Source organism: Electrophorus electricus, chromosome 20, assembly GCF_013358815.1.
Source record: "Electrophorus electricus isolate fEleEle1 chromosome 20, fEleEle1.pri, whole genome shotgun sequence".
NCBI lineage: Eukaryota > Metazoa > Chordata > Actinopteri > Gymnotiformes > Gymnotidae > Electrophorus > Electrophorus electricus.
This window is the reverse complement of record NC_049554.1, coordinates 1234462-1261105: the sequence shown is the minus strand read 5'-3', so window position 1 is coordinate 1261105 and position 26644 is coordinate 1234462. Positions and strand designations below refer to the sequence as shown.

The 26644-nt window shown below is 42.5% G+C and overlaps 2 protein-coding genes across 6 annotated transcripts in view; both read right to left on the bottom strand.

Annotated features, from left to right (window-relative positions):
* bsnb (bassoon (presynaptic cytomatrix protein) b) overlaps window positions 1-13803 on the bottom strand; it is an 81229-nt gene extending 67426 nt beyond the window's left edge. For all 3 annotated transcript variants that reach the window (XM_035520427.1, XM_035520428.1, XM_027020375.2), the window contains exons 1-2: window positions 13535-13803; window positions 1017-1305 (exon numbers count right to left, since the gene is read on the bottom strand). In XM_035520427.1, coding sequence (XP_035376320.1) covers window positions 1017-1305; window positions 13535-13695 — 450 coding nt within the window. In that variant the 5' untranslated portion in view covers window positions 13696-13803. The remainder of the gene's footprint in view (window positions 1-1016; window positions 1306-13534) is intronic.
* A 2627-nt stretch (window positions 13804-16430) lies between these two features.
* bap1 (BRCA1 associated protein-1 (ubiquitin carboxy-terminal hydrolase)) lies at window positions 16431-26180 on the bottom strand. 3 transcript variants are annotated; one of them, XM_027020388.2, is made up of 18 exons: window positions 25979-26180; window positions 25445-25474; window positions 25266-25320; window positions 24992-25124; window positions 24629-24748; window positions 24367-24428; window positions 24034-24176; window positions 23666-23744; window positions 23391-23514; window positions 22873-23011; window positions 22243-22436; window positions 21485-21618; window positions 20920-21235; window positions 20593-20776; window positions 19988-20217; window positions 18529-18621; window positions 18147-18219; window positions 16431-17678 (listed from the first exon to the last, which is right to left on the bottom strand). In XM_027020388.2, the coding sequence occupies exons 1-18, from the start codon at window positions 26013-26015 to the stop codon at window positions 17545-17547; spliced, it is 2280 nt and encodes a 759-aa protein (XP_026876189.2). In that variant the 5' UTR covers window positions 26016-26180; the 3' UTR covers window positions 16431-17544. The 3 variants fall into 3 exon arrangements, with proteins under 3 accessions (XP_026876189.2, XP_026876190.2, XP_035376419.1); XM_027020389.2 differs by having other exon boundaries at window positions 19988-20214; XM_035520526.1 differs by having other exon boundaries at window positions 19988-20211.
* Window positions 26181-26644: the final 464 nt, after the last annotated feature.

The following is a 26644-nucleotide window of genomic DNA, read 5'->3' as shown; positions in this document are numbered from 1 at the left end:
TCTCTCTCTCTCTCTCTCTCTCTCTCTCTCGCACATATCAGCTGTGCCTGTGTAGAGATTCTACCAAAGATGCCTCCTCTCCCAGCTTCTATGCTGCCCAACCCTGTAGGTCTCTGTCCCATCCTTCCATTTTCATGCATGAGCATTAAGGCACTGGATTCTATTCTCACCATGTTGCACTATCCTCAACACACACTAAAGCAATAAAGCAAAAAACACTCCAATGCAGAGACACACATTCTCTACAAATATATACACAAACACTAACACACACACACACAACATAATACACACACACACACACACACACACACACACACACACCACATGCATACACATCTTCATATCAGCTTGTTCTTAAATGCATCCAAACCAAACTCCTACACATTCACACAAATACACACAGTCTCCAGTCTTCCCATTCTCAGTGATTCTGAACGATTTTGCTGTGTGCTACGCGTCTTGGAGAGGGCTAGACACAGGACAAGCCCAGACATATACCATTTAGTAGCCTGCAACTTTAACATCTCTCTCTCCCCTTCTTTCTTCCTCTCTTTCTGCCCCCACCTCCCCTCAGTCACTCAATCCCTCTCTCCCTCCCCCTGAGCTCTGCATGGCACTGTGATATTTTCTCTGGTTAACACCGCAGCCAGGCTCACTGGCCTTTGTGTCTTTTACTGTCATCTTTGCTCCTTCTCTCTATCTGTTAGTCTCCTTGTTTCTGTCTCACTCTCTGACTCTCATTCTAAATGGTGCTGTTCTCTGATGAGTCTTGGCTCTATCCCAGGGACAGCAGCGTTTGAACTCACAGACCCCTCTTTTCAAGCTTCTACTCCAGCATGCTCTCAGGTATCTATGACAAGCCATCACTCCTGCACGACAAGCTGCTCCCGACATCTCCAGCATAGTCCAAAAACAACATAAGCATGATTAAACATTTTCCTTTGCTTTAAAGAGTTGTTTTTTTTCAAGCAGCAATGAGACACATCCTGGTTTGTGCCCAAGCCAAATCTTACCTCCTGGAGATGGGGGTTGGGGTTGAAGCCGCACTGGCTGCAGACTGTGGTGCAGCACTGTGTGCAGGTGTTGCTGTCTGTGGTCCCTGTCAGGTCAGACGTTTTGCAAACCGGGCACAGTTTGCTGCTGGGCATCGAGGCAATCTGGGGCACGGAGTAGGGAGAGGGCGGGGCTTTGCCCTGGTCAGGTGAAGCCGACATGGGATTCTCACTCTTCTGAGTTCCCGGACCCGGAGATTGCTGGGGAGGCCCCACGCTGGGGTCTGTCTGGTTGGGCTTCACTTGGACACTGTAAAGGAGAACAGACATGACACAGTGACAGAAAGACTCGGTGGACTAAATCAGAAGCACTTTATTGACTGGTATGCCACACATCAGAACTTGGACAGTAACACAGTGAGACTGCATTCCAAAGCACAGGAAACCTCATTAGTTTAAAAAATGGCATTTGGAGTTTTTAAAAACTAGCATATTTGTACTATCCAAGAGCCCTATAATACAAGCAGATAAAAGATTCCAGATGGATGGAGGTAGAATACATCCAAGGAATTCACAATTCACTGCATGTACTAGGAAATCAAACACACTGGTCTACTTATCTGCACCAAAAACAAGCTGTTTTTACTTTACATCCTCTCTGGGCATTTTACTTGCCGAATAATAACTGCAGCTGAAGAACTCAAAGGAAAGTTTTGTCTTTGAGTCCAAAATATTCTAACTGAGGGTTGAGGAATTCCAGAAAGACAGGAACGATGGCGGTGTGGCAAATGAAAGCCATCCATGAGTTCCCAAGACTACATTTAGGAACTGGTGCTTTTATCTTTTAGGTTCATAGATAGCCAACATCTCCCTTCTTACCAGTTGTGCACTATTTAAGAACTCTCTTACACGCCACTCTGCAGGCTTTAGAATTACAGAGTGGCAACAATCATTCAAGAATCAGTCATTCAAAAAGGGAATACTTCACATGTCACTAAAAATAAGGCTGCAGTAAAGACCACACCCACCAGATGCATGAAGAAAGACAAGTTATGTGAGCACCTTTGCTATTTGTAAGGACTATGAAATATAAAATCTAATATTACAATATTGTTACAGTGTGACCCAAAAAAAAAGGTTTCTAGGCTACATACTTATTGCCTCATTCCAGACATGGGTAAAAGTGAATTAATACAAAAACTGAGATAAGAAATAATTAAACATGAACATGACATAATAGTTCTAGAAAATAAAGCAAAAACAGACAATAGCAAAATCTACGGAGCAATGTTGTTTTTCCCCATGACTAAGAGTGACTCAGTTGTCATCTGCTGTTGACAGTATAGGTTGGAGTGAAAAAGATTTAGCAGACAGTCAGATGAAATCAACCATGAATGTGATTTCATCACCAGTTTAAAAAACATGCACAAAATGCATTAAGATCTAACAGCCACATCCCTACTTTTCAGAATGCTTAAAGTAAACAAACAAATGTGACTCCATGTCTGTTCATTTAATTGCAATATTAATGCAGTTACACTGCCTCAAAAATCTAATTCCATCTTAAATGCACGAGCAAAAAGCTCATCTTTTTGCAGTGACTGGTTCTCAGGTTATTTGCTTTTGGAGTTTTATTTTGACATTGTGTGAGCAACTCGTTTACACACTGGCTGTGCAGTTCTTTTCTGGTTGCAGGCAATATAGTCTAACACTCATTTAGAGTGTTACTAAGAATGTTTCTTACACACACGACACATGGGCCTCTTTTAGAATACAAAGAAAGTTCACAACTATTCACATAATCTAAATATAGGTGCTGAAAGCAAACTACTCTGAGGCCCAACAACAAGTATAGCTGCTTTTAACAGCGAATACTTTTCTTTGGAAAGCACTTCTCTTTTTTCGTTTACAGAAGCAAAATACAGTTGGACATTTTGGCATCTACATCATCTGCAGTTATAAGTAGACAACTAGAGCGTGTCCTCTAGCTTCTGACTTGTTTTTGTTTATTTGGTTGCTCCTTTTCCTTGGGTTGAAATGAAACTATTGGACAGAATTCACACAGAAAGCTGCCTTTTACCTTCAGAGCATGTTGTTCTTCTCTCATGCGTGTATTCGTGTGTGTGTGTGTGCGTGTAGCCTCTGTGTTGTTCCGTGAGCAGTTGGGATGGCTTATCATCTGTCCACAGCATTACAGACAGCCCATGTTTCTGATGTTTGTGTATGCGAGAGGCAGCGCTGGATTAGTAAGCAGTTAGAGACCTGAGTCGCACTTCTGACACCCTGGAAGAGACACAGGTTTCAGAGTAGGTTTCAGAGAGGGAGAGCACACAAGACAGGAAACCAGTTGCCTTGGGCCTTCAAAACAGTGAAGGATACCTTTCTCATATTAATACCTTGGTGTTTTTTACAGGTGCCCCAGAATGCATATATTCTGTATTTTTAAATTGTTCTCAGATGCCTATATAAAAGGTATGACTTTGGTCAGGGTGAAAAATGCCCAGTTACATGACTATTTTCAACCCAATGATTTGGCCCTGTTTTCTTTCATTTATTTACAACTCTTTTTATAGTGGGCTCGTGAATATTTTAAATGCTCTGTTCTGATTGGCTGATTTTTAGGTGACGCACCAACAGATGAAAATCGCTAGCTAGCTAGGTAACTTTTTACCTAACTCTTTTTTCACCTACAAAGTGCTGGTGCCCAACGATTAAGTATGTGGATGTGGGCATTCCCTTTCATGTCTGCAGTGTCCAGCACCACTTTTAACAGTTCTTTTTGTAGTCCCTGTACTCTTTTTCAGTTTATTTATAATGTGCTCTGAAGTTCTAATGAACCTGGATTTAAGCATCTCCTCCTATATTTCATACAGGAAGCTAGATACTTGCTTTTGAACTCAACAACACCTAGTTACTTACTTAGAACTAACTTTATCTATAAAAGCTCTTTAGCCAACATACTCAGTTTTGATCTCAACAACACAAAGTAAATTTAACTTGTTACTTCACTTGGAAACTTTCAGTGTAAAATGACTTGGCAAAAATCACATAAAATCATTTTTGAAGCACAGGTGAGTTAGAACAGCGTGTGTGTGCATGTGCACATGCTGGCATACATGTGTTTGTGCCACTTTTTCCAGGAATGCGTAATACCTGGCCCCTCACTGAAGGCCAAAGTACTGAGGCTTCACAATGATTACAGGATAGAGTGGAAACCTTCTGATCTCCAATCAGCTGTAAACCTCAGTATATTTCAGTCTGAGGATACACACTGCACACACAGCCAAACGTCCTCATGATAGTCAAGTAGGTTTCGCCTCTGGTGCATACAATTATCAGTCACATGAGAATTCTGGAAATTCATTGTTTGTTAAAAGCTCTATTCAAGCTAGAAAAAAATCTGTGGGTTAGTATAATTTAAGGTTACCACTTTACACTCTAAGCCACTCTCTCTATAAATTCATAGACATTATATACATTAAGAAATGTAACAATCTAGAAGACAACAGGTCAGTTTGGCCCTTTATTTATGTGTTACACTGCCCATTAATTAAGTGTTTATGACCTATGTAATAACCATTATTAAACTACTTTTAAACCATTAATAAACCTAGATCTATGATTTTAATCCAGGATGAATGCATTGTCTATAGTTTTTACTATTTTAAAAAAAATATTCCAAAGCAAATTACCTTCTGCATTTCACCAAACTTGGACCTCCCTTGGTAAAAACAATCCTGTTTGAACTCACCTCACAGTAATGTAATAATAACAAAGTTTTTAATCAAGATACCAGGCATATTTACAGTTATATCTTACCTTGTACAAATCAACAATTTAATGCCCTTACCAATTACATTACAGTGCATTCCCTGGTAAAACTCTTCCAGCTTGAACAGTGCTTTGGTTTGGCTGTGAGTGTTTCCCAATAATGAATCTGGAGTTGTCTTGTCCCGCATTGTTTAAGGTATTCCCAACTCTAACACACTGACTTTTAAACTAAAGGGGAGCCTCTTAATTAGCTGGCAAGTTAAGTCAGGTGTATTACAGCAAGAAAAAACACAGTACACATAAAACAAAATTCCTCTCTCCCTCACACACACACACAGAGAGTCTAAAAGCAAGCTGAGACACTTCCATGACTCCACGCTCCACATGTAGCCATGAGCTGCTCAGATTTTCCATGCAGGGATTTAGAGGTGTGAGCGCCTGTGCTGCTCACGCTACTCCAGGACAGCTTGAGATGTTTGGATGGAGCCGTGCCACAGACCTCCAGGCCTCCTCGTTGAATCCACCTCCCTAAGAGCACAGGAAGGGAGCTCCCCACATCACCTCCCCTCCTGTCTACTGGGACAGTGCTTCTAAAGCGAGCGTCAGCCCACCACAGCATCAGCCATGTCTCCAAACTCCCCGCCAAGACATGCCTCCTAACACTCTGCCCTCTAGAATCCTTTACCTTCTAGAGCACAAAAACATTCTGGACCTTCTAGACACTTCATTTGGTTCAGAGTTTCAGTCAGTTTCAGAATTATGGATCTTTCTGTAGCAGGGAAGAGCAGAGAGGGGCAGGGAAACAGTTACCGTCACTTCAGCGTGACACCATGGACACCTCAGGCAGCAGGTTTAATTAGGACGCCGCCGTATTTAAAATCTGAGTCATCAGGTGCCCCTCACAACTGACAGATTAAATTAATAATGACACCCATTCTATTCCAACCACAGAACAATTCTTTCTTCATTTCTAACTTGATACCCTACAGGATTACGGTAGGCTTGCATATGACCTTCTCTTCAACAAAAACAAACAGGATAGACTGAGAATTATGCCATCTATCAATGGGAAAGAACCAGCACAGACAGCAGGCTGAATCAATCTCCTAAATGTTTTATACAGCAGTAGCTTTCTCTCTCTCTCTCTCTCTCTCTCTCTCTCTCTCTCTCTCTCTCTCTCTCTCTCTCGCTCTCTCTCACACACACACACACACTCATTCTCTCACTCTCTCTCTCTCTCTCTCTCTCTCTCTCTCTCTCTCTCACACACACACACACACACACACTCATTCTCTCTCTCTCTCAGCACCAAACACATGGACAGGTAGTTATTATGAGCACTGCCTCCTCTCAAGGTCTTGGCAGAGAAGACCTTGTTTCCCTGATCCACACCAGACTTACTATCAACACAGAGAGAGAGAAAGAGAGAGCGAACAAGAGAGAGCTAGAGGCAAAGAGAAAATGCTGTGTGTACACACACGTGAGTCTGTGGCTGAGTAAGTGTGTCTTGGCCGTACCACCAACCAGTTCAGTCAACAAATATTCCTCTCCTAAATATTCCTCTCTTAAATGTCGATTTCAGTTCCATTTGCATGAGTAAACTAACAGCATATTGTGTGGTATAATCTCCTCTCAACAAATGATCAGGTTGGATACCATTTGATAAACAGCCACAGGGAAAAGCACTCATTATATAAAACACTTCAGCTACAATTACAGCTATGCCCTTTGGGGGTACAGGTTAAGATGAGTCTGCAGCTAAAAAGGGTTTCTTCACCAAAAATCTTCCTTCAGTCTGGGACAAGACTGAAAAGAGTAGCCACAAAACTGTCTGGAGCTGATGGTGGTGAATCAAGCCTCCCAGTTCCACCTTTGCATATACACTACTGACCCCACGTGACTCCAGTGTTTAGATATTCTTGAAGACCTCAAGCTGGATCAGGTGTGGTAGATGAGCACTGCAGCTCACAAGCACAGTTGTGCACCACTGTAACACACATTAAACATCTAAACCATGATGTCCATGCTCCCAGCCACAAACAGAGCTTGCACTGCGGTCCACAATTCCCTTCTCTTTCCATTCTTCTAATGTAGCCTGGGGAAAAAAAACAACTAGGAAACCCGGCTTTATTACGGAAATCCATTAAAAATCACATAATATTACAATAATATTCCTTCTGCTTAAAAGATCATCGTATCTGTACTGGCTGAATATCAGGTGTCACGTCCCGGTCGGCACCTAGCCAACCACCCACACCTGCACACACTGATAACTGATCACACTCCAAAATCGCTTGCCTGATCCCAATCACCCACTTATTACTTTACTATGTGCATCTGTTCCTTGCTTTCTTTTCCATATTTATTCTTGCAGGTACCCATCCTCAACGCTTCTCTTAGCCTCTGCAAGACACTGTACCATGCCATCACAAGCTTGTCTTGCTAGCTTCCAAGCCTGCGTCCTGCTGCTAGCTTTCTACCTGTTAGATTCTTTGTCAAACTCATGGAATTCTCCTATTCGGCAGCTCACTTGGCGAATCTGCTTTTTTATTTCCTGTTTAAATCAACTTCACCCTGTTGCTCACGCCTCGCCTTTGGACTCCAGTGCCATGTCACATCAGGTTTAGCTCAATATTAAATGACGGATTCATTAGCTGTTGCTCTAAGTGCAGAAATCGATGGTAGCATCAACACAGAACTTTCAAATCAATACACCCTCACCAAATGCATATCCAGTTACTTACCCAGGCCCGGTTTCCCAAACAGTCATCATTGTAAGACAACATTCATACCCAGCCCTCTGGCAGAGATTCAGGATTAAAATAAGCTATTTGGATTTTGCAGAATAGTGGTCTGCCTACAGATCAGACATTGCTTAGTGGTGGGTCTGGGGGCATGTGCCATGGTCCATGCAGGGACACTGCAGAGTGAAACAGTCCTGACTGTTAAGGCCGATGCATACCACAGGCAAGAGACAAGTGGAAACACCTAGATTCCTTTGGTAGAACTGTGCTTCTTAACACTAGTGACCTGGTAACCCACGTTTGGTAACCAAAGTATCAGTCTTGTGACTGATATCACCTGCACAGGTTTGAATCTGATGTACAATTATGTATGTAATGCAATTTTCCTGATACTAGGGGCTAATTGTTGAATAGCCATGGTAACTATTGACTATTGACTGATGCATATCTTAAATGTAGGTTAAGGTATGTTAGGTGTGAAATGGATAATCTCAATCTGTTGTTGTTGACAATCATCATGGAAAACAACACAATTATCTAGAGGTAACATGTTAAAGGAGAAACAGGCAAAAGTATAATAGACCAAACCTAATCTAATTTCAAGTATATCACACATTACCTAGAAAATAGGAGTTAAATTAGTTTCAGCACAGTGTTCCCCTGTTCACTATCACAGATGCAATAATAGTTTCCCCTGTGTCTGTAGCCTACCAACAGCTTGCCATGTACACCTTCCTTAGCAGTGAAGCTATTCTTAGTCATGCGACAATGATTGTTGCCTGACAATCGCTTGCGGTACGGGTTGTCCCATTCACTACAATGGAGGTGATAAGACATAATCATTGGCCCTGTGTCAGTCACATGCCAGTCTTCTCCAGTGTGCACTGCCCTTTAAAGAGAGAGTTTCAGAGGCTCGTCGCTCGGCAACTTTTAATGGCCTTTGATTTGTAATGCTTTTTGGGAAACTGAGAGTGGACCTGACGCTGCTAGCAGCTCTTCCCTGCCCCCTACAAGCACCACCGCACCTCTCCCTCCTCCTCTTTCCCTCCTGTCTGAGTGTTCTGCGCTGGCACACACAGTTCTGACGATGCAGAGAGCGACAGAAGGAGAGAAAGCCGGGGGGGGAGAAAGAGAGAGAGAGAGAGAAAGCCTGATAACCTAAATGGCACACAGCCTTAAGATGGTTAGAGAAAGAGATGCTCCACAATTTAACAAAGCTCATTCAGGGCCTTCAGGAAATCAAGGGTTTGAACTGAACTGCAGGGAATTACAATCAGCAGACTGAGACCAGCACACCGCCAAACCCAGTCAGCCATGCTCAGTCCAGCTTTCCCAGTAAATGCAAGTCACAAACTAAATCAGTACACTATACACAAAACGATTAAACTCAGCTATGGAACTTTTATGATGGAAAGGCGTAATGATGTTAATGATCTCAGTGAGTTAACATGTTAAAAATCCAACTGTTTTTGACAATATATAATTCATCCAATCCCTGTTTTAAAAAATCACCTTATCCACCACACAGACTACATGTAATTCCTTTAGAAGCAGGATTTGTTTTGTTAATTTATTTAGTAGTTTAGTAGAGCTGCTTTCATGGTTATCCCTGACACTAGACAGCTAGCTAACTATTCTGTTGTAAAAGTCTGAAGGACTCTGATGGAAACTTGTTTTAGCTTGCCTTGTGAGAGTTGTAATTTTATCTTGAATATGAATTTATATTACCTTAAAATATAAATTTTGTTGTAATTCATCTTGTCTAGTCTTTCTCTGTTGGCAACACCCCCTAGATTAGCTAGCAAGCAAGCTAAAGTATCAATGTGATCGATCTATCAATGTATCTATCAATCAGCTTTGATTAGTCCACTTACTAAATATCCTTTTATACTTATATAGCTGCACTGTGTCAGATTTAAAGCATAAAATATTAATTCAAGTGATAAAGCTGTCGGGTTGGATTTGGCTTGAGTTTTTTGGACCACGTCATATTTATATATTAATGTCACACGCACAGGCTCAAAAAGAAGGTCCAGTTCAATGGGCTTGCCAAATGAAGCTACCTCTGCCCAGTTTCCCAATATTTTCATAGTGTTTAGGTCATCTTAAAGGGAAACCTATATATTATATATATATATATATATATATATATATAGGTATGTGTGTGTGTGTGTGTGTGTGTGTGTGTGTGTGTGTGTATATATATATATATATATATATATATATATATATATATATATATATATATATATATATATATTCAGCCAAAAAAGGCTAGTTTCAAAGCACAGCAAACTCATATTGTTTGCCCATAGCTCTCCACAGAACAGTACATTCCCCTAGCAAAACTGCTCATGATACTGATGATATTGATACTGATAATACAGCCACTCTTATAATTGAAGTTTAACCCTTTCATGCATAAATGACTAGAAATTGTATCCGTATTTTTTAAATGTATTTTCCTTACTCAAAAAAACATGCATTTTCAATTTACATAAAATGCAGTTTTATTAAAATGTTACTGAATTTCCACATACATGGACACCATGCATTAATGATGTGAAAAATGCAAAACATTAAAAACAATTGTGAGGGTTCCTGGCCTTTTCATAAAAATTAGTAACCAATGAATAAGTGAAAGGTTTCAAATGCAAATACAACATAACATTGCTAATATTATTATGAATACAACAGTAGATAATTTACTTACTTTTACTTACAAGTTCTGATGAAATTATCTTTGAATACTCCTTGAATGTGAATGCACTCACAATAAATAGATAAATTTGCTCAGGGAAATGGAACGTAGCACAACCCACATTACAAATGGTCTTCTGTGCATTTTGTGCAATTACATATTTGTGCCAGAGAGGTCATGATTCAGACAGACAGACAGACAAGACAGGGGAATTTTTTATGTTGCAGCAGCAATGTACATAAATGACAAGATATATGGAATCCAAAAATATAGTGACAATATCCAAAAACAAATATAGTGTAAATAATGTAAATATGCATTAGAATATGCATTAGAAACTCAGAGAAGGAGTCTCTTCTTCTACCCCAAATGTACAGTGCGGCTTTACTTAAATTGGTCAATTAGCTAAATGGGTGCATGTGCAGAATTTTGTTGAGGAATTACATGTATGACCAAACATTGTTGGTGAAAAGATCATTCCAATCCACATTGGCTTCTTACTGGAACATTTACCAATCAGGTATTTTGGTAATGTGTGGTATTTTTGCAGAGCTATTTTCTATAATAATCACTAATGATATGTTGTAACATAACAATATATTGGCGTTGGGCATACCAATATGTTGGAGTGGCCTCACCTATTACTACGTAGTTTATTATTGTGTAAGCTACCAAGTTTTATATTAGAGACCAAATTCTTTATTAGAGTGGTTCATACTGACCCGTCAGGGTATTTCCATTGTATAGAGAAACCTATGACTCAGAACAACAGTGGAAGAAATATAGAGCCTGGTCTTTCTGCTCAGATTTTTATCTGATAGGTTCTTGCTCTAAACGCAGTTGTTAAGCTGCAGTCTTGAGGAAAGGTTCAACATTTGACAACATGTCCTGCCACGATTCTGGCTGTGATTTTAACTGAAAACTTATGCGTCTTCCCACTTATACATTCCCCAGGCTCTAATTTCACACTTCATCATGTTGGTCTCACTTTCATCTCACTTTACCAGGCGGAATCCCACTGTCCACCTGTTCAGAGTGGCCCTGTCAGCTTAACATGCAGACTCATTTCTACTTCTGCCATTCTGACCTATAATGGGATAATAAGTGGGCAGGGTTGGAAAAGGAACAGTCAGAGAAACAGAGAGAGAGGCCCAGGCTTACAGAGTCCCTTTATTAGATTACTTTGTCATTATGAAACAGGCTCTTTCATTGAGGTGATATTTGGGAGGGTGAGACAGCAGCAACGTTCTTTATCTATTAGGAAATATACAATACAGTTCTCTTATTTCTATTTAGACTCTATCTCATTTCTCTCTCTCTATCACTCCCTCTCTCTCTCTCACTCACTCACCTCTGCTGACAGTAACTTGCAGACATTGGTGTGTTGAGGTGAGGTGTTTCGAAGCACACACTCACACACGCCTATAAATACACACTGCGTTATTTTTATAACCATCAGCCATACTACTCTATTTAGGTTTAGATTCTAGGTGATAGCCTACTCAGACAGAAGCAATACTATAAGGTAGGATGACACGATACCATGTGTGTTCATTGATATCACCATATTGGCCTTTGCAGTCCTTATATTGCAGAGGGGTGTAACATGCAAACATGGAACCAACCCTTTCCTTTAAGGAAGTTTCTTGGGTTCACATGTAAGTCATTTTCTTCCAGTCAGCCAGCCAACCACATAGACTTCACAAGGTGGATTTATTGCCTTCCTCCTCTGTGTGTGGTGCAGAAATTCTGTTAAGCTTGCCCCATTTGGCTCCATAAGCAATGTGTACCTGATCCAGACCTCACTACAGAGCTCACGACAGCCAGGTTCACTGAGACCTCGCAGTGCTTACAGGCATTGGTTGAGGACCCATCAGTGTCTCTAGTCCACAGCACAGACTTGAATCCCAGCCAGCAGATTTAGCAATAGGAGTGTGCATGTATGCACCATTTCTCATGCAAACACCATTAATACATATCAAAATGAGTGCGAGCAAAGTAGCTGGTCTGTGCAGGACAGCACTGCTTCACTGGTTACCAGCCTCATGGGAAAAGCTGGTGAGCCACTAAATTTGCCCTCCACCAAGAGATTTTCAGCAAGTTCATGCAAGAAACATACAAACTGTCTTACACAGTATTGCAGAGGGATTATTTTCACCTCCACGTGTAACGAATAGCCCACGTGGTTTCTCGTCATAATTGTATTAATACTTAATGCAGTAACATTTAAATATGAAGCGACTTTCATAGTCTTGTACAATCCTTGCACTGAGTCTTTATAAACTACATACTTAATGAATTCAACAGTGCCGGATGGGTGTATCAAAAATATTACAAATATTCGCCCCTCATGCGATGTTTTTTTTAAGAACGTGACGCTGTTTCTCTACGCAGCAAATTAATGATAACTTTAAAATGTCGTTTTGTTTTGTTTTTTTAATCATAACACCAAAGCATTAAAGTTATCCGAACAGTGTATCGACTCAGAGTATAACGTTAACGCATGTCTAGCATAAACAGCGCTGACACATGCACGTAGCGAGGCGCGCTACGTCTCGCTGCCACGAGCACAGAAGCTTCACGCGAGTTTTTCTTTGCTATGTACCCTTATTAACATTCATATGTAGCGCAACTTTTATTTGAGTCAGTATCTGCAAAAAAACAGCTTTGTGTGACGGCATAAAAAATTAAATGTGCATGTGCGACAACTCACATGCAATCGTCATTTTATACTACGAATTGCTTTAAACGCTGCAGAGTTTTAAAGTCTCGGCTTTTTTTGTCTCGGGCTACTAAGAAGGTGATAAACCTGCCCCAATACGGCGTCCCCGTGTCTCAAACTGTCCGTTTCTAGGCTCACGGAATTTCGTACATCAAATATTAAAGCCGGTCAAAAAATGAACGAGTAGTCTACACTGACAAAAGCTAAGCAGTAAACTACCACTTGTTGGCCGACAGCTTTTGCCCTTACGCAGGCTATGGGGCTATTCTTAGCCGCCCTAGCTAGCCAGGACTTTCTAATGAAATGCGTGAAATACCTCGGGGCTTGTGAAGAATAAAACATAGCATGAGGATTTTTCAACAGCACAACGTAGCCAGACATTCTAAAAACTAATTACAATATGATTATTATCAAAGTATAAATACAAACCGAAAGATCTCTTCTGACCCTAAGACAAACTACGCGCAATGGAATAACGTTACCACACTCACAACTCCCCGCTCCGCTCATGGGAGCTAGTTTCAAGCGAAAAGTAAGACATCCGTCGCCATACAGCATAAAGTAAGACAGTCCCCCAAAGCTGCTCAAATACGCAGGCTACCTGTTAACTCCGGGCGCGGGTGCTGCACCCGTTCCTCCGGCTGGAGCTCCATAGCTCGGCATGGGGAGCTGTCCAGCTTTCGGTGGTACTGAAAAGGAACTCGGTGCTACGGTCTCGGTGACAGCGCCTCCCTTTTTCTCTGCGCTGACTTCGTTCCCCATTTCCTTGGGAAGGGACGGCAAGCGGGGAAACGGGCTTGGTCGAAGGGTTTCTGGTAGTGCAGAATGAGATAAAGTCCAAGAGAACTCAGCGCAGCTCCGCTTCCGCCATCATCACCTACAGTCCAGCATCCTGCACGGAACGCGCACGCGCGTCTGACGGAATAGGCCACACTGAGCACGCGCGCGAGGAGGCACGGGAGGAGGGCCCGCGCCCGTGTCCTGGATCTGCGCTCGTGGTGCCTCCGCCCCGCCCCAAGAAGTACGCTTCATATCAGCCAAACCGAGAGGGGGGATAAACATACTGATAAACATATTGTTTGATTGATTGCGTTTGTTGTCTTTTAATCAACAGTAATTTTGCTTCCTGAAAAAATACCTGTTTATAAAAATACCTAGTATATACAACATATATAGTATGGAAAACCAGTACCAAGCAAAGCAACATTTTAGCCGACTAAAAGGGGGCAACTATAGGCAAATATAGGCAATGTACAGTTTATAAGTAACGTTGTACATATTTTAAGTGTAATAACACTTAAAATATGAATAAGTAATGTAGCATGTAATTGCTCTGCTACTTAAAAACTACATAGACAAATTCTAAAAACGAATTTGATTACAGTGTAAAACATGCTATAAGGTCCACCTATTTTAAGTTTAAATTTGGTTGCCAAGTGTTCAGTAACTGTACAATCTCTCACCAGAAGGTCTTCATATTCATTTATTAATTCAGGTTAGGGTAGGTTGTTAGGCTGCATGTACATGCAGTCCAATATGAAATTGTTCATCCATTGTCAGCTTGATGAGGTGGGCAAAAACTGGACTGATGCTATATGAGGTAACAAAGGTCTTTATATCTCCAAAAGTGTTTGAAGCGAAATATTAACATGCTTTACTCACGGGAACCTGCAGAGAGGGGAACTGAATCATTTATAGTGTTGCCCATGGCCCGTTGCCTGTGAAGAGGGAGAGAGAGAGAGAGAAAGGGAGAGAGAGAGATGTACAGCACATTCTCAAAGTCACAAAACCTTTCTGTAAGACAGCTATATCCTCAAAGTAGAACCCTGGTCACGCAATTGATCAACCTAATCAATTTTGAATCTTGCTGCTTCAGCAAGTACCACAGGCTCTCAAGTACCACAGGCTCTCTTGTGTCCAGACACAAGGATCCTGAAAAGATCCCAGAAACACAGGCCCTGCTCACAGAGAGTGACTGAGACAGATAGATACATGAATCACAGTACTTAATCTCAGCTACAGACTTGGCTTTGACAGGGTCGTAATACAGCACTTATTTTGCAGTCCATTACACTGCTGCTATATATTTTTAGACATTGAGATTTAGGTCATGAATTTTTTGAGAAGTTAATTACCCAAAAATGTGTTATTACCACTGTGGACTGTGTTAATGTTTTGGGTTTTTTTGTATTTCTGATGTATTCTGAGAGAATCTCAGATGAACTCATTTGAATGGACTCACTTTCTGGAAAGCACTGTGGTGAGATCATTTTTTGTTTGTTTGTTTGTTTTTTAGCAATCAGAGAGAGAGACATTATCTTGCTCTACCATGTTCCAGTGATCTCTCACAGTCACAGAGTGTGTCAGGTTTTGGCACTGACTCACTAACTCACTGCTTCCCCCCTCACCCCACACAAACACACACTTGCTTTTGACAACAGCAGCAAAATAGCAAAAAGTACTGAAGCCTTTGAATTTATCCAAAGATAAAGATAACCCTTGTTATGATGTTGCACATGTTTAAAGTCTATTTTGTAACAATAACAGCATATATTAACAGAAATTCATCTTGATTATAGCCATCTCTGCCTGGCATATTTTGCAGGCTTTACTATACAGTCATAGTGAATAACAAACAAACACACACACAAAATGTGCCAATGGGACAAACCTCTTTAAACCTTTCCCATGTTAAACAAAGGAATATTTTCTTATGGAAAGTTTTGTATAGACCTTTTTCAGGCCAAAAGAAACCTTTTCATTGGTCAGAAGGTTCTGAACTAATCTGTAGTGCTTTTCCCTCAGACAGGGCATCCTGGTGAGGGAGGTTTTAAAGATCTGAAGGAAACGTTTGTGGCAGCAGACGGTGAAATGTGCTGGAGCTGCAGGATCTGTGATGCATCCGCCTTTTGTCCCCCACGCACACTGTCACTCTTACAACAACACAGCCAACAGTCAATTTGGCAGGAGTTTGGCCATCCCTGCACATTCGACCAATCAGCTGTCTTCAGCAGTCTTCTCAGCACCTACACATTGCCAGCTTTCAGCTGGCTGTGATTAAGATGAGCACTGAGGTTCCAGATGTCTTTCGCAGCTGGACAGATGTGCAGCCAATATTCACATCTGGACAGACGAAGGTGCCTCGCTCAAGGAGGGCGTAAACATGGAGAAACCATGTTTAAAATGAGGAAACATTATTGGAAACTATGGAATAATGTATTTAGAGGAAAACAAAACTCCAGTGCCTAGTAATACTGGTGCTACCACATAACCTTGAAATTACAAAGGAAATGATGAAGCATTTTAGCATGTAGGCTTGTCGTCGGTTCTGCACTGGAGATGGAAGAGTGAAATTGCATCACCTAGTGGTGAACATCTACAAAGGCACCCAGCCTTCAGTAATAGAAGCAGAGAGGTTTTTAATTATTCTTTTAATTTTTCTTTAATTGCAAAACATTTCATTCCTAAGGCTGGAATCACTGTGAATATGGTTGTCATTTTCAAGGCTTTACTGCTTCTGGAACAACACATTATAGGAAGTTGGTAGACAAATGCATTAAACTGCACAGTATTGCTGCAGTCACAAGTTACATTTCCTTCATTTTTACAAATATGAAAGGCTAGGAATGGGTAGCTACTTTGGAACCGTCTACATTGAATACCCAGAATCAGACACACTTGCTATATACCTACACACGTTGTATTCATGTGCCAAAATTTGCCCTACCCCTGCAGAATCTAGTGCTCAGGGCAAGTTCAGAAACCCCTGATCTATGACACAAAACATGGCGTCCCTCTGCACCCCACAAAGACTTGGCTAGTAAGCCAGCCACCTATTAAGGTCTAAAGACATTGCACAAAAGCAAAATTCTCCCATCAAGAGGAGTACAGAAATTGGAAAGTTTTTTATAGCTTCACATAGTTTATTGTATTTGAAAGAACAGACAGCTCTGTGCAAGGCTAGAACTGACACAAGAGCCGTGCTGATTGCTCGCTCACACACACACACACACACACACACACACAAACACACACACACAAACACACCAGCAAGACTAAACAGGCATGCGGACTCAGACACTTTCAGTCCACTCAGTAAAGAATTCCTGCATGAAATTTACAAGATTGCAGGACTATAAGGTAAGCTCGAGACAGATCCAAAGGTAGAAATCCACAGCAAATTTGATGTGGAGTGTTGGATTTGGTCGAAGTCAGTGACTTTTTTGTAACACTTAATTGTCCTTTGATTGGCCAAACCAAGACCTCCACTTGACCGCAAATATTCCTTTTCATTAAAAAAGAATGTATAAACACAGTTATGTGTGCATGCGCACACACAAGAACAAATCTGGATTTCTCCAAGGATCACTCATTCAACAGGCTTTCTGTCTTTGCTCTGCAGTCAGTGTAGGCAATAAAGGGCTTAGACCATGGGTTGGATGTCCTCACCAGTGGCAGTCTGTCTAAACCTGGGTGCATTCACCAGCATTGCTCTTTGTAAGTCTGGGTGTGTTCACCGGTATGACTCATTATGGCCTGTTCACAGCTGGCAGTCGCTATGGTATGTTAGCCGCTATGGTGTGTTCACTGGCACCAGTCGATTTGCTGTGTTCACTGGCGCTTGGCCTTGTAAGGGCGAGAGCGTTTTCGGCGGTCCGGTTTGCGCTGCTTATGGAGGCGGCCGATGCTCACACCCTGCCGCCGCCGCACGGAAATGTTCTGTTCCACCAGACTGGCCAACATCCCTACACACACACACACACACAGGTGTGGTAAATAAGATATAGAGATAAAACAGCTTACAGTTTTCACTTTTAACAGCAAAAAATAAATGGTTGATTAAGTGTGAATCATCCGACACTCAGTGAGAAAATGCCCATCTTCAATGCTAATGACCACTAATTCCACCAGATAACACACACAAGCTCACAATGGCAGTCTTAAGAGCAGGAATCACACAGGCAGAGACACTGAAGGAAAGAGAGAACAAGAAAACAAGGACGACATACCGACTGAATAAGTGACAAAGTGATAAGTGAATAAGTGATTTAAAAATTAATCTGCTAAACAATATGTAATTCAGCACAGTAGGGGCATTGTGAGATGAAGAGAGATTGAACAAAAAAGTCCATCATAAAACCTGTTAAGTAATTAAAAAATTAGACACAGAGCAGAAGAGAAAGGAAGTGGCATGAGGAGAGAAGGTTTTTTACCTTCTTGTGCCAGCATAGAGATAAATGTGCAGATGAACTCATCATAGTTATGGGTCCTCCTCTGATCATCTATCTGGAAAAAAACAACACACATCATCAAGACTATTGTCACCATGTTTGTCTTGAATAGCCTAATTACAATCTTATTTATTTACTCTTGTATTTTGTATGCGATATACAATATCTATGAAATCATAGGAAAATACGTACACCTTTCATCATCAATTTCCTACCATACATCAACACAAATGCTTGCACTGAACCTTTTAGACAAACCCCTCCCAAACCGTTCCATTCTCCAGTGATTTGGGTGGTCGTGCTAGCTGTAATGGCATCACTGGGCTTCAGTTCTGCACGGTGCATGCAGGTCGCATAAGCTTGCCTTATATTTCTTCCTCTTCTCCACCTCCTCTTTCAGACACACCTCGTAGTTAGCGATATCGGCCTCCACATATTTCAGCAGGGCCAGCAGCTCCCTACAGCAGAGAAAGCAGAGTAAGAAGTACAAAATCCAATACGCTTAACCACGGCATACAAACAAAGGCATACCCAACAGAGCAGTCAGTGAATAGAACTACACAATGTTAGTTGATATTAAGCAATATCTTACATTAAAGCTTGGTTTGTGCAGTTTTCTTTTATTTAACCTACAGTACACAATAGAGTAAGTCTTACTGGAGAAACAGAAATGTATCTGGATATGAACCAGATATTTTTATTGTGAGGTGGAAGTTCCACAAGGGACAATGTTGGGACCATTGTTGTTTAGTTTATATGTTAGTGACCTTCCAAGCATTTGTCCTCCTGGTGTACCATGTCAAATGTATGCAAATGATAGTTATTTATACACATGATAAGCAAAATACAAGCTCTCAGATGTAATGATACATGAAATCTTCTTTACATCTTAATGGTCAGAAAATTACTTGCATATTTTGTTTTTTTTTACTAAAAAGGTAGATTCTAATACTGTCCCATAAGATGCCTGAGTTTATATATCTAGGGGTTATATTAAAGTCATGGCTCTCTTTTATAAAAAGCATGTACAGAAAGCATGTCTGGTCAGATTTAATTTGTCTAATTTTAGATTTATTAGGGACAGTTTGACTACAGAGGCAGTAAAATTGGAAACAACACAATGATCCTCCACAATGGACAGACATGTAAGACTATTCTTAAGCCAGCTGAGACATAAACTGAAGTGCTGCAAGTCAACTCAAGGACGATTTGTTACTAGCTGAAAAAAGCTAGTAACATGTTTAAATACAGCGTGCACTTGCCTCTTCAGTGCTACATGAGTCTGTGTATACATTTACAACGAGACTAACCAGATATCACAAGTGGTGTTGAAGGAGAAGCGCATTTGGTCAGGCAGCCTTTTCATTTGGAGAATCACGTGCTTGCAGTTCACTCACACATGAGGTAAAAAGAAGCTAGCATAACATTGAAACATATTACATGTCGCTGCTTTTGCTCTGTATGTTTTGTATTTATGTGTGTCTTGCATGCTTGGTAATCTTTCATGTTACTGCTGGCCTTTATGAGAAGTGAGTGTTTGTGTTGTTTAACATGAACATCATCCTGGCCAGAGAGCACAGATGAAAAAGAAGCACTTAGCTAAATCTAGCACATTTATATAATGACAGAATGAAGGGGATTATGGTGTGCTGTCCAAGCAAGCAAGCAAGCAAGCAAGCAAGCAAGCAAGAAAGCAAGAAAGCAAGAAAGAAAGAAAGAAAATAAGTGCCTTATAAGCCCCGGGTGGCTTGATCAGGCATGTACAGGTGCACGTACCTGCCGTACATCAGTTTTTAATGAATAAAGAGAGCTAGCAGCCTCACTTTTGGAGTGTATTTCTCCCCGTGTGACTTGGTCAGGGTCTCGGGCTCCGTGAAGGCCTGGCTCTCGGCTGACAGCACCCTTCCCTCCTCGCCATGTTTCGGCTCAGCCGATGGGCCCTCCTGCTCCTCCTCATGTTCTTGTTCCTGGCCAGCGCTGCTGCCCCCTTTTGTCTCGCGCTTCTCTTTCTGCTCTGTGCTGCTTGCGCCCCTCACCCCGTCAGACACTGCTTCTGGCAGAGTGGGAAAAGCTCAGCAACGTTATCTGACGTTTCCCGTTTCACTGCAGGATTCTGAGATCCGAAAACCGAATTAAAACACTTCCGTGATAACTAATCTTATGGATAAAGGCATGTGTAACAGCGTGCACACTGATTTATTCAGCGCACGTTGATAACGCTATGTCTGTAAGCACATTATGAAACATCCCCAGTTGTCTGCATGTAGCATTTCCTACAGTTTCCAGGTGCTGTCCTGCAGGGGTGTGTGTGTGTGTGTGGTGTGTGTGTGTGTGTGTGTGTGTGTGTGTGTGTGTGTGTGTGTGTGTGTGTGTGTGTGTGTGTGTGTGTGTGTGTGTGTGTGTGTGTGTGTGTAGTACAACTACCCACCAGCAGGTGGCAAAGCGTGCATGGTGCCGTCCTCCCTCAACTGCAGGCGTGCAGAGCTGACGAGCGCTCCAAGGTCACGCACAGCGCGGTTGTGGCGTGCATCTAGGCGCAGCAGACCCTCATCCTCGCCGAAGAGTACGCGGCTCAGGTGAGACGCCACAGGGCTGGAGGGGCGTGTGGCAGCCTGCATGGAGAGATCAGCCAAGAGCCTCCTCACACTCTACCACTGACCCTAGGGCACACTCAACTGAAGGCTCTATATAATACCCGGCAATGGAACCCTGGCAATGGGCTCTAGCTGATACCCAGAATGCTGTCCGTGTATACCTGCGACCGCGCGGGTGAACGGAGCGGCGAGTTGAAGGCGCTGCCAATCTCAGAGGCGGTGTCTGTGCTCTCGTTGCTAGGCGTTGGTGATGGTTGGGAGGCAGACGTGATGCTGATTCCACCCGTGCGGCCCTCTGTGCGCACGTTCAGGGGCGTGGAGCCTGCTGCAGTCGCCATGGTATCCTTCTTCTGTACCTCCTTCTTCAGTTTCTCAGCAAGCATGCTCAGAGCCAGCTGGCCCTCCACGCCCGAGACTCCAGCGCCACCGGCGCTGCGGACCACGGCCTGCGCCCGGAGACTCGCCTTTCTACGGGACCTGTTAATCGTGCATTATTGGTTAGGATGCGCATCAGTCATAATGCAGCTTTAAGTAAACTTGAGCACAACTGTATAATGCTCAACTTTCCCCTTACATTTGCATTAAATGATACTGGGTCAAAGCAGCACAGTGAAAACAAGTCTGCAAATTTGCATCATTACCCGAATCGTTAAACCTTTTTTTAATATTTGGTAGATGCTACTGTGGCAGAAGCCGTTGCATCGATGTGTGATTGTGACATCTTACCTGCTTGATGTGCCTGCAGTGCCACATTCTTCCTCCTCTTCATCCTCATAGTCGTCCTCATCATCAGAGTAAGTGGGCTGAGGGGGACCAGGTGCCCGAGTGCGACCCACTCCTGCAGCTAGATCCTCCTCTTCCTTTACACACACACACCCCCACACACACACACCCACACCCCCACCCACACCCACACCCACCCACACATACCCACACACACACACATACCCACACACACACACCCACACACACACCCACCCCCACACACACCCACCCCCACACACACCCACCCCCACACACACACACCCACACACACACCCACACATACCCACACACACATACCCACACACACACACCCACACACACACCCCCACACACACACACCCCCACACACACACACCCCCACACACACCCCCACACACACACCCACACACACACACCCACACACACACACCCCCACACACACACCCCCACACACACACCCCCACACACACACCCCCACACACACACCCACACACACACACCCACACACACACCCACACACACACCCACACACACACACCTCTCATTAAAGCTGAACAACTAAATTGTCGGCTACGTTAGCAGATACGCCTACACATACACGCGCGCGAAATGAACTTGCATGGAGACTTGGCATAGTTGCGGTTGTCCTGTCTCACCTGCATAGGGGACTTGGCATAGTTGTGGTTGTCCTGCCTCACCTGCATAGGGGACTTGGCATAGTTGTGGTTGTCCTGTCTCACCTGCATAGGGGACTTGGCATAGTTGTGGTTGTCCAGGAATGCAGGCAGGCGCTGGACGATGGGGTTGGAGCTGGCCATGGGCAGGGGGCCAGGCAGTGGGGCGCCACCTGCATGCAGGCTGGAGGGCTTCACTATGGCTCGGGGTTTGTCCATGGGGCAGGAGGCTGGTGGGACACTCGCAGCATCTGCAGAATCTACACAGAGGCTGCTGTTCAGAGCCCAACCACACATCCACGCATGCAGTAAACAGCTGAAGTGTACAAGCTCCCAGTGGCATGCCAAGGCCCGCTCAGACCCACACACACACAGACAAACACATGCATCACAACGGCAGTATCTATGTGCAGGTGCATACACACACAAACAGACTACTGATCCAGACTCCAGTTAATCAGACAAGGACTTACTGCATGTAAATGGTATATTTCTTGTTTGGACACCTGGCTTCAAAAAATGCAACCAGCAAAAAAGCCTCCATGTGTCACCAGTTTTACTGATTCGAATAAAACTGGTGAATCACGTTTTTATGTTTTTAATTATTTTAATGAAAGAGCTTCAAATGATAGACATGAATACATATGAAATAAGGCATAGAAAACAAAAGCAAAAAGATATGAACAGACTAGATACCTGTGGGTGGTGCTTGATCAGCACTCCCAGGGGTGTCTGACCCCTCCTCCTTTTTCACTGTAGGGGGTGTATCTTCAGGGGAGGAGGAGTCTTGCTGCTTGCGATCCTGTGAAACATCCTGCTGGGATGCCCGAATCGCCTGGAAAGAACAAGATCACACACACCCCCGCACCCCAATATAAACTCACATGCAGAAACACAAACACATGCACAGTGAAATCTGACCAGCAGAAATGTTCAATACATACAGGACAGGACATCTGTCTTGATTTATACAACTTGCTAAAAATATCCTGCTTTGTGAAACACTTCATAAACATTACCTTGTTTTCCCCAATCCAGCACACATGCTCGACCTTATCAGCTAATTATCAAGCCCTTTATGAGCTAGGTCACTTGTATTAAAGGTAAAATACCAAAAACTGCAGAACATAACAGGCAGCAGCCAATCAGAGACCAGCATTCAAGCTCTGTGCATGTTTATGTCCACTCTGGAATACCCTCCCCTCACCCCTGACCTGCTGCAGGCCTTCCAGGACGATCTGTCGGTTACGTTTGAGGATCTCCAGCCTGGATTCGTACTTGACCCTGCGATCAGGGACCACTGCCATAAGGTTGAAGCGGATGTCGTGGTACGGCTCGCTGTAAGGGACAAAAGACCCTGCTCAGAGCCTCTGGCAGCGGCTCTCAAGCTAACACAGACACAACTGGCTTGATATAGAGGACAGGATCAGGCTGTAAATGCTGCTTCCAAAGGTCTGTAGCCGGAAGGAGAAAGGACTGTCTCTCTTACCCTGCCGTTGCTAGTCCAATTCTTTCCATAATGACCCTCCGGGCTTTATCTGTCCACTCCTCCTCCTCTCCCCAAGGACCTGGGGGGGGGTGAAAGATTTGCCAACAGTCTGCATTGTCTATCATAATACAAAGACCACGCAAGGTCACATAGACTTTTCAAAGTCTGTGTGTACAGAAACCATCTGTGTAATGGTTATCAGTAACATCTCAGATTAAGGTCTTCATGAAGCAGTTACAAAACAGATGACCTGCTTGATTATGAATATTAATGTAGGAGTCTTAAACCTGTAGTTGACATAAGAATTCAAAAATGTCTTTATGATGTGCTTAAGCAGGAAGCCTCAAAAGAGCCTCAAGGGAGCTCACCATGGTCGATGGGGTAGGCTTTGAGGCCATCCAGCTCAAACAGGCGGTCTTTAATGGGCACGTAGCTGACAAAGTGGAAGGCCTCCATTGTCCGGACAGCGCTAATGCCATTCTGCTTCTCTGGCAAGTGCCGTGGTTCCGGTCTCCATGGAAACAAGAGAAGGTAAATGTAAGATAACAGAGGGGGTCTCCTGGAGCAACAGACAGAATGACTCCATAACATAGGACAGACTGTGATCCATTCTCGCCATTCAATCCAGTTATCTGATCTCACACATTGACGGTACACGAACATCAGATGGGTAGTGTAGTTTTTACTGGGCTGGAGACTACCTGGCATGGCTGTTGTGGGCTTTGGCCAACTCTGGAGCATTGCCAATAGCATATCCCTTACTCTGACAAGACAAAGAGAGCAAACAGCAGCAACATTTGATGACACTTGTGTGGAAATTACTCCTCTACGCATGACAAAAATTAAGTGGGTCTATTTTTGTGGATACACACACACTCACAAGTGGTCATACACGCATTCTGTTTGTGTGTGTGTGCACATGTGTATGCAACTGTACAACTGTGCCTGTGCTTCTGTGTGTACCTCCGGACTGAAGCCCTTGGTGAACGCCTTCATCCGGCTCAGTGTGTTGCCCAGTTCCACACCACTGCAGTTTAGGAGCACACTAAGTAGCGCATGGGTGGCACAAGAGTTGGGAATCAACTGCACAAAGCAAAACACACCCTGCATCAGGCAGACCTACACAGTCATACTCACTCACTCACTCAGGAACACATGGCTTTCTTCTTAGACTAAAAAGGGAGCCTACCTAGATAACCAAGACAACACTTTCCCAAAACCAAATGGCCAGTGCAAAGGCTGCCACAAAAATAGAATCTAGCAGTAAGCAAATTTTGTAGACGTTTCTTGTAGACATGAAATATAAAGTGAATTTCCAAGACTTACTTGGTGAGCAAAAAACATGTCGTTGACGATTTCGTCATCGATGACTGAGGTTTCATCCACAAGGGTGGAGACCTTCCTCCTGGAACGGCGCTCTTCAATCCATTTGAAGAGGAAGATGAACCCATAGACAGGGCTGGTCAGAACAGACAGGGAGGACTATATTATCTCAGATGGGCACACAAGTGACCTGCAACATGACTGTTTCAGTAAACATTTCTTGTTATATTCATTAATTTGTTAATCTATAAAGTCCAGTTGAGGGGTAGTGGCATACCTTTGGCATTTACTCTGCAGATCATAGATCTCTTCTACCTGAACACCCTTCACACCTGAGCACCAAATAAAACAAACACAAGTGAGGAAGCAAAAGTTCACATTAATTACTGTCATAGTGCAGGCTGCAGGTAATCTCAATGGTAAATTAACAGATAAGAGCATTTAAAATATCCTTACCGAAGTCCTCCACCAGAAGGGTGAATAGCCCTGGAAAAACAGCAAGAAAGCAGCTGAACACACGAGAAGCCACTGATTTATTTAGGACGCACAGTATGTCACACTAAACACTATGTTAAATTATTTGAATGTTTACCACATATTTACGAAAAAGTGAGCTAAGTAACTAGCCAACAATCTTAAAACACCACGTTTACACGATATAACTTCAAACATGTATATGCATGTACAAACGATTAATGTTAACAAGACAGTTAGCTGGTTAGGCTGCACTGACAGGACAATTAGCGTTAGCAAGCTAACCACTAGCTAGTTATTCTAGCTAGCCAGCTGCCTGTATCATTTTTGCTGACATGTGAATTCAGCAGAATTTACCAACATTCGGTTGGTAATAAAAGCAAGCGAAACAGACTGGTTTTTAAATAAAAGTAATAATTTTCCACTGACTGTTCCGGTTAACCAATTAGCTAGCCAGCTAGATAACGTAAACTATAGTTAGCTTAGCAAGCCTGCTAGCTGGTTAGAATTACTCACCAGGGTCGCTCTCGAGCTCCAGCCAGCCTTTATTCATTTTTGCCACAGTAAGCTATCTTTCTGCTAACTTACAGAGAAATCCATATCCATGTAAAATCAGGTGGGGTCATGTCAGTAGTCATCTGATCATTTTATATGACCACTGATGTATCTTAGCTAACGCTATCTTAGTAGTAAACACAATAGAGAAAACCGTCGATTAGTTTTACGTCATTGATGTGCGCCAAACTCACGCTTGTATTATCATTAAGAGCCACTAGGACGTTACAAATTCAAACTGAATTGTGCATTAATTGTAATACGAATGGGTCTGTAACTGTAGACTTATTTATTTAGATTAATGTATTATTATTATTTTTTTTCTATCTTTTCCCTTTTATTCTGCATTGTTACTGTTATTTTCGTTATTATATTTAGTCTGTTAAACGAATGTTTTAATATTTAAAAAAATCTTCAAAAATATTTAAAGATAAATAACTATCTGGTTAAGAATGTGAATAATTAATGGAATTTTTTGTTTGTTGATTTGTTACAATAATCTTGATTTAACTCATTTTCTGTATTACCAGCGACAAAGGTGATGTTCGTTAAACGTAATTAAATGCATTTAAAATTTTACAATACATACCACTGACTTCTCCATACTGTCCTCTATCATAAATCGAT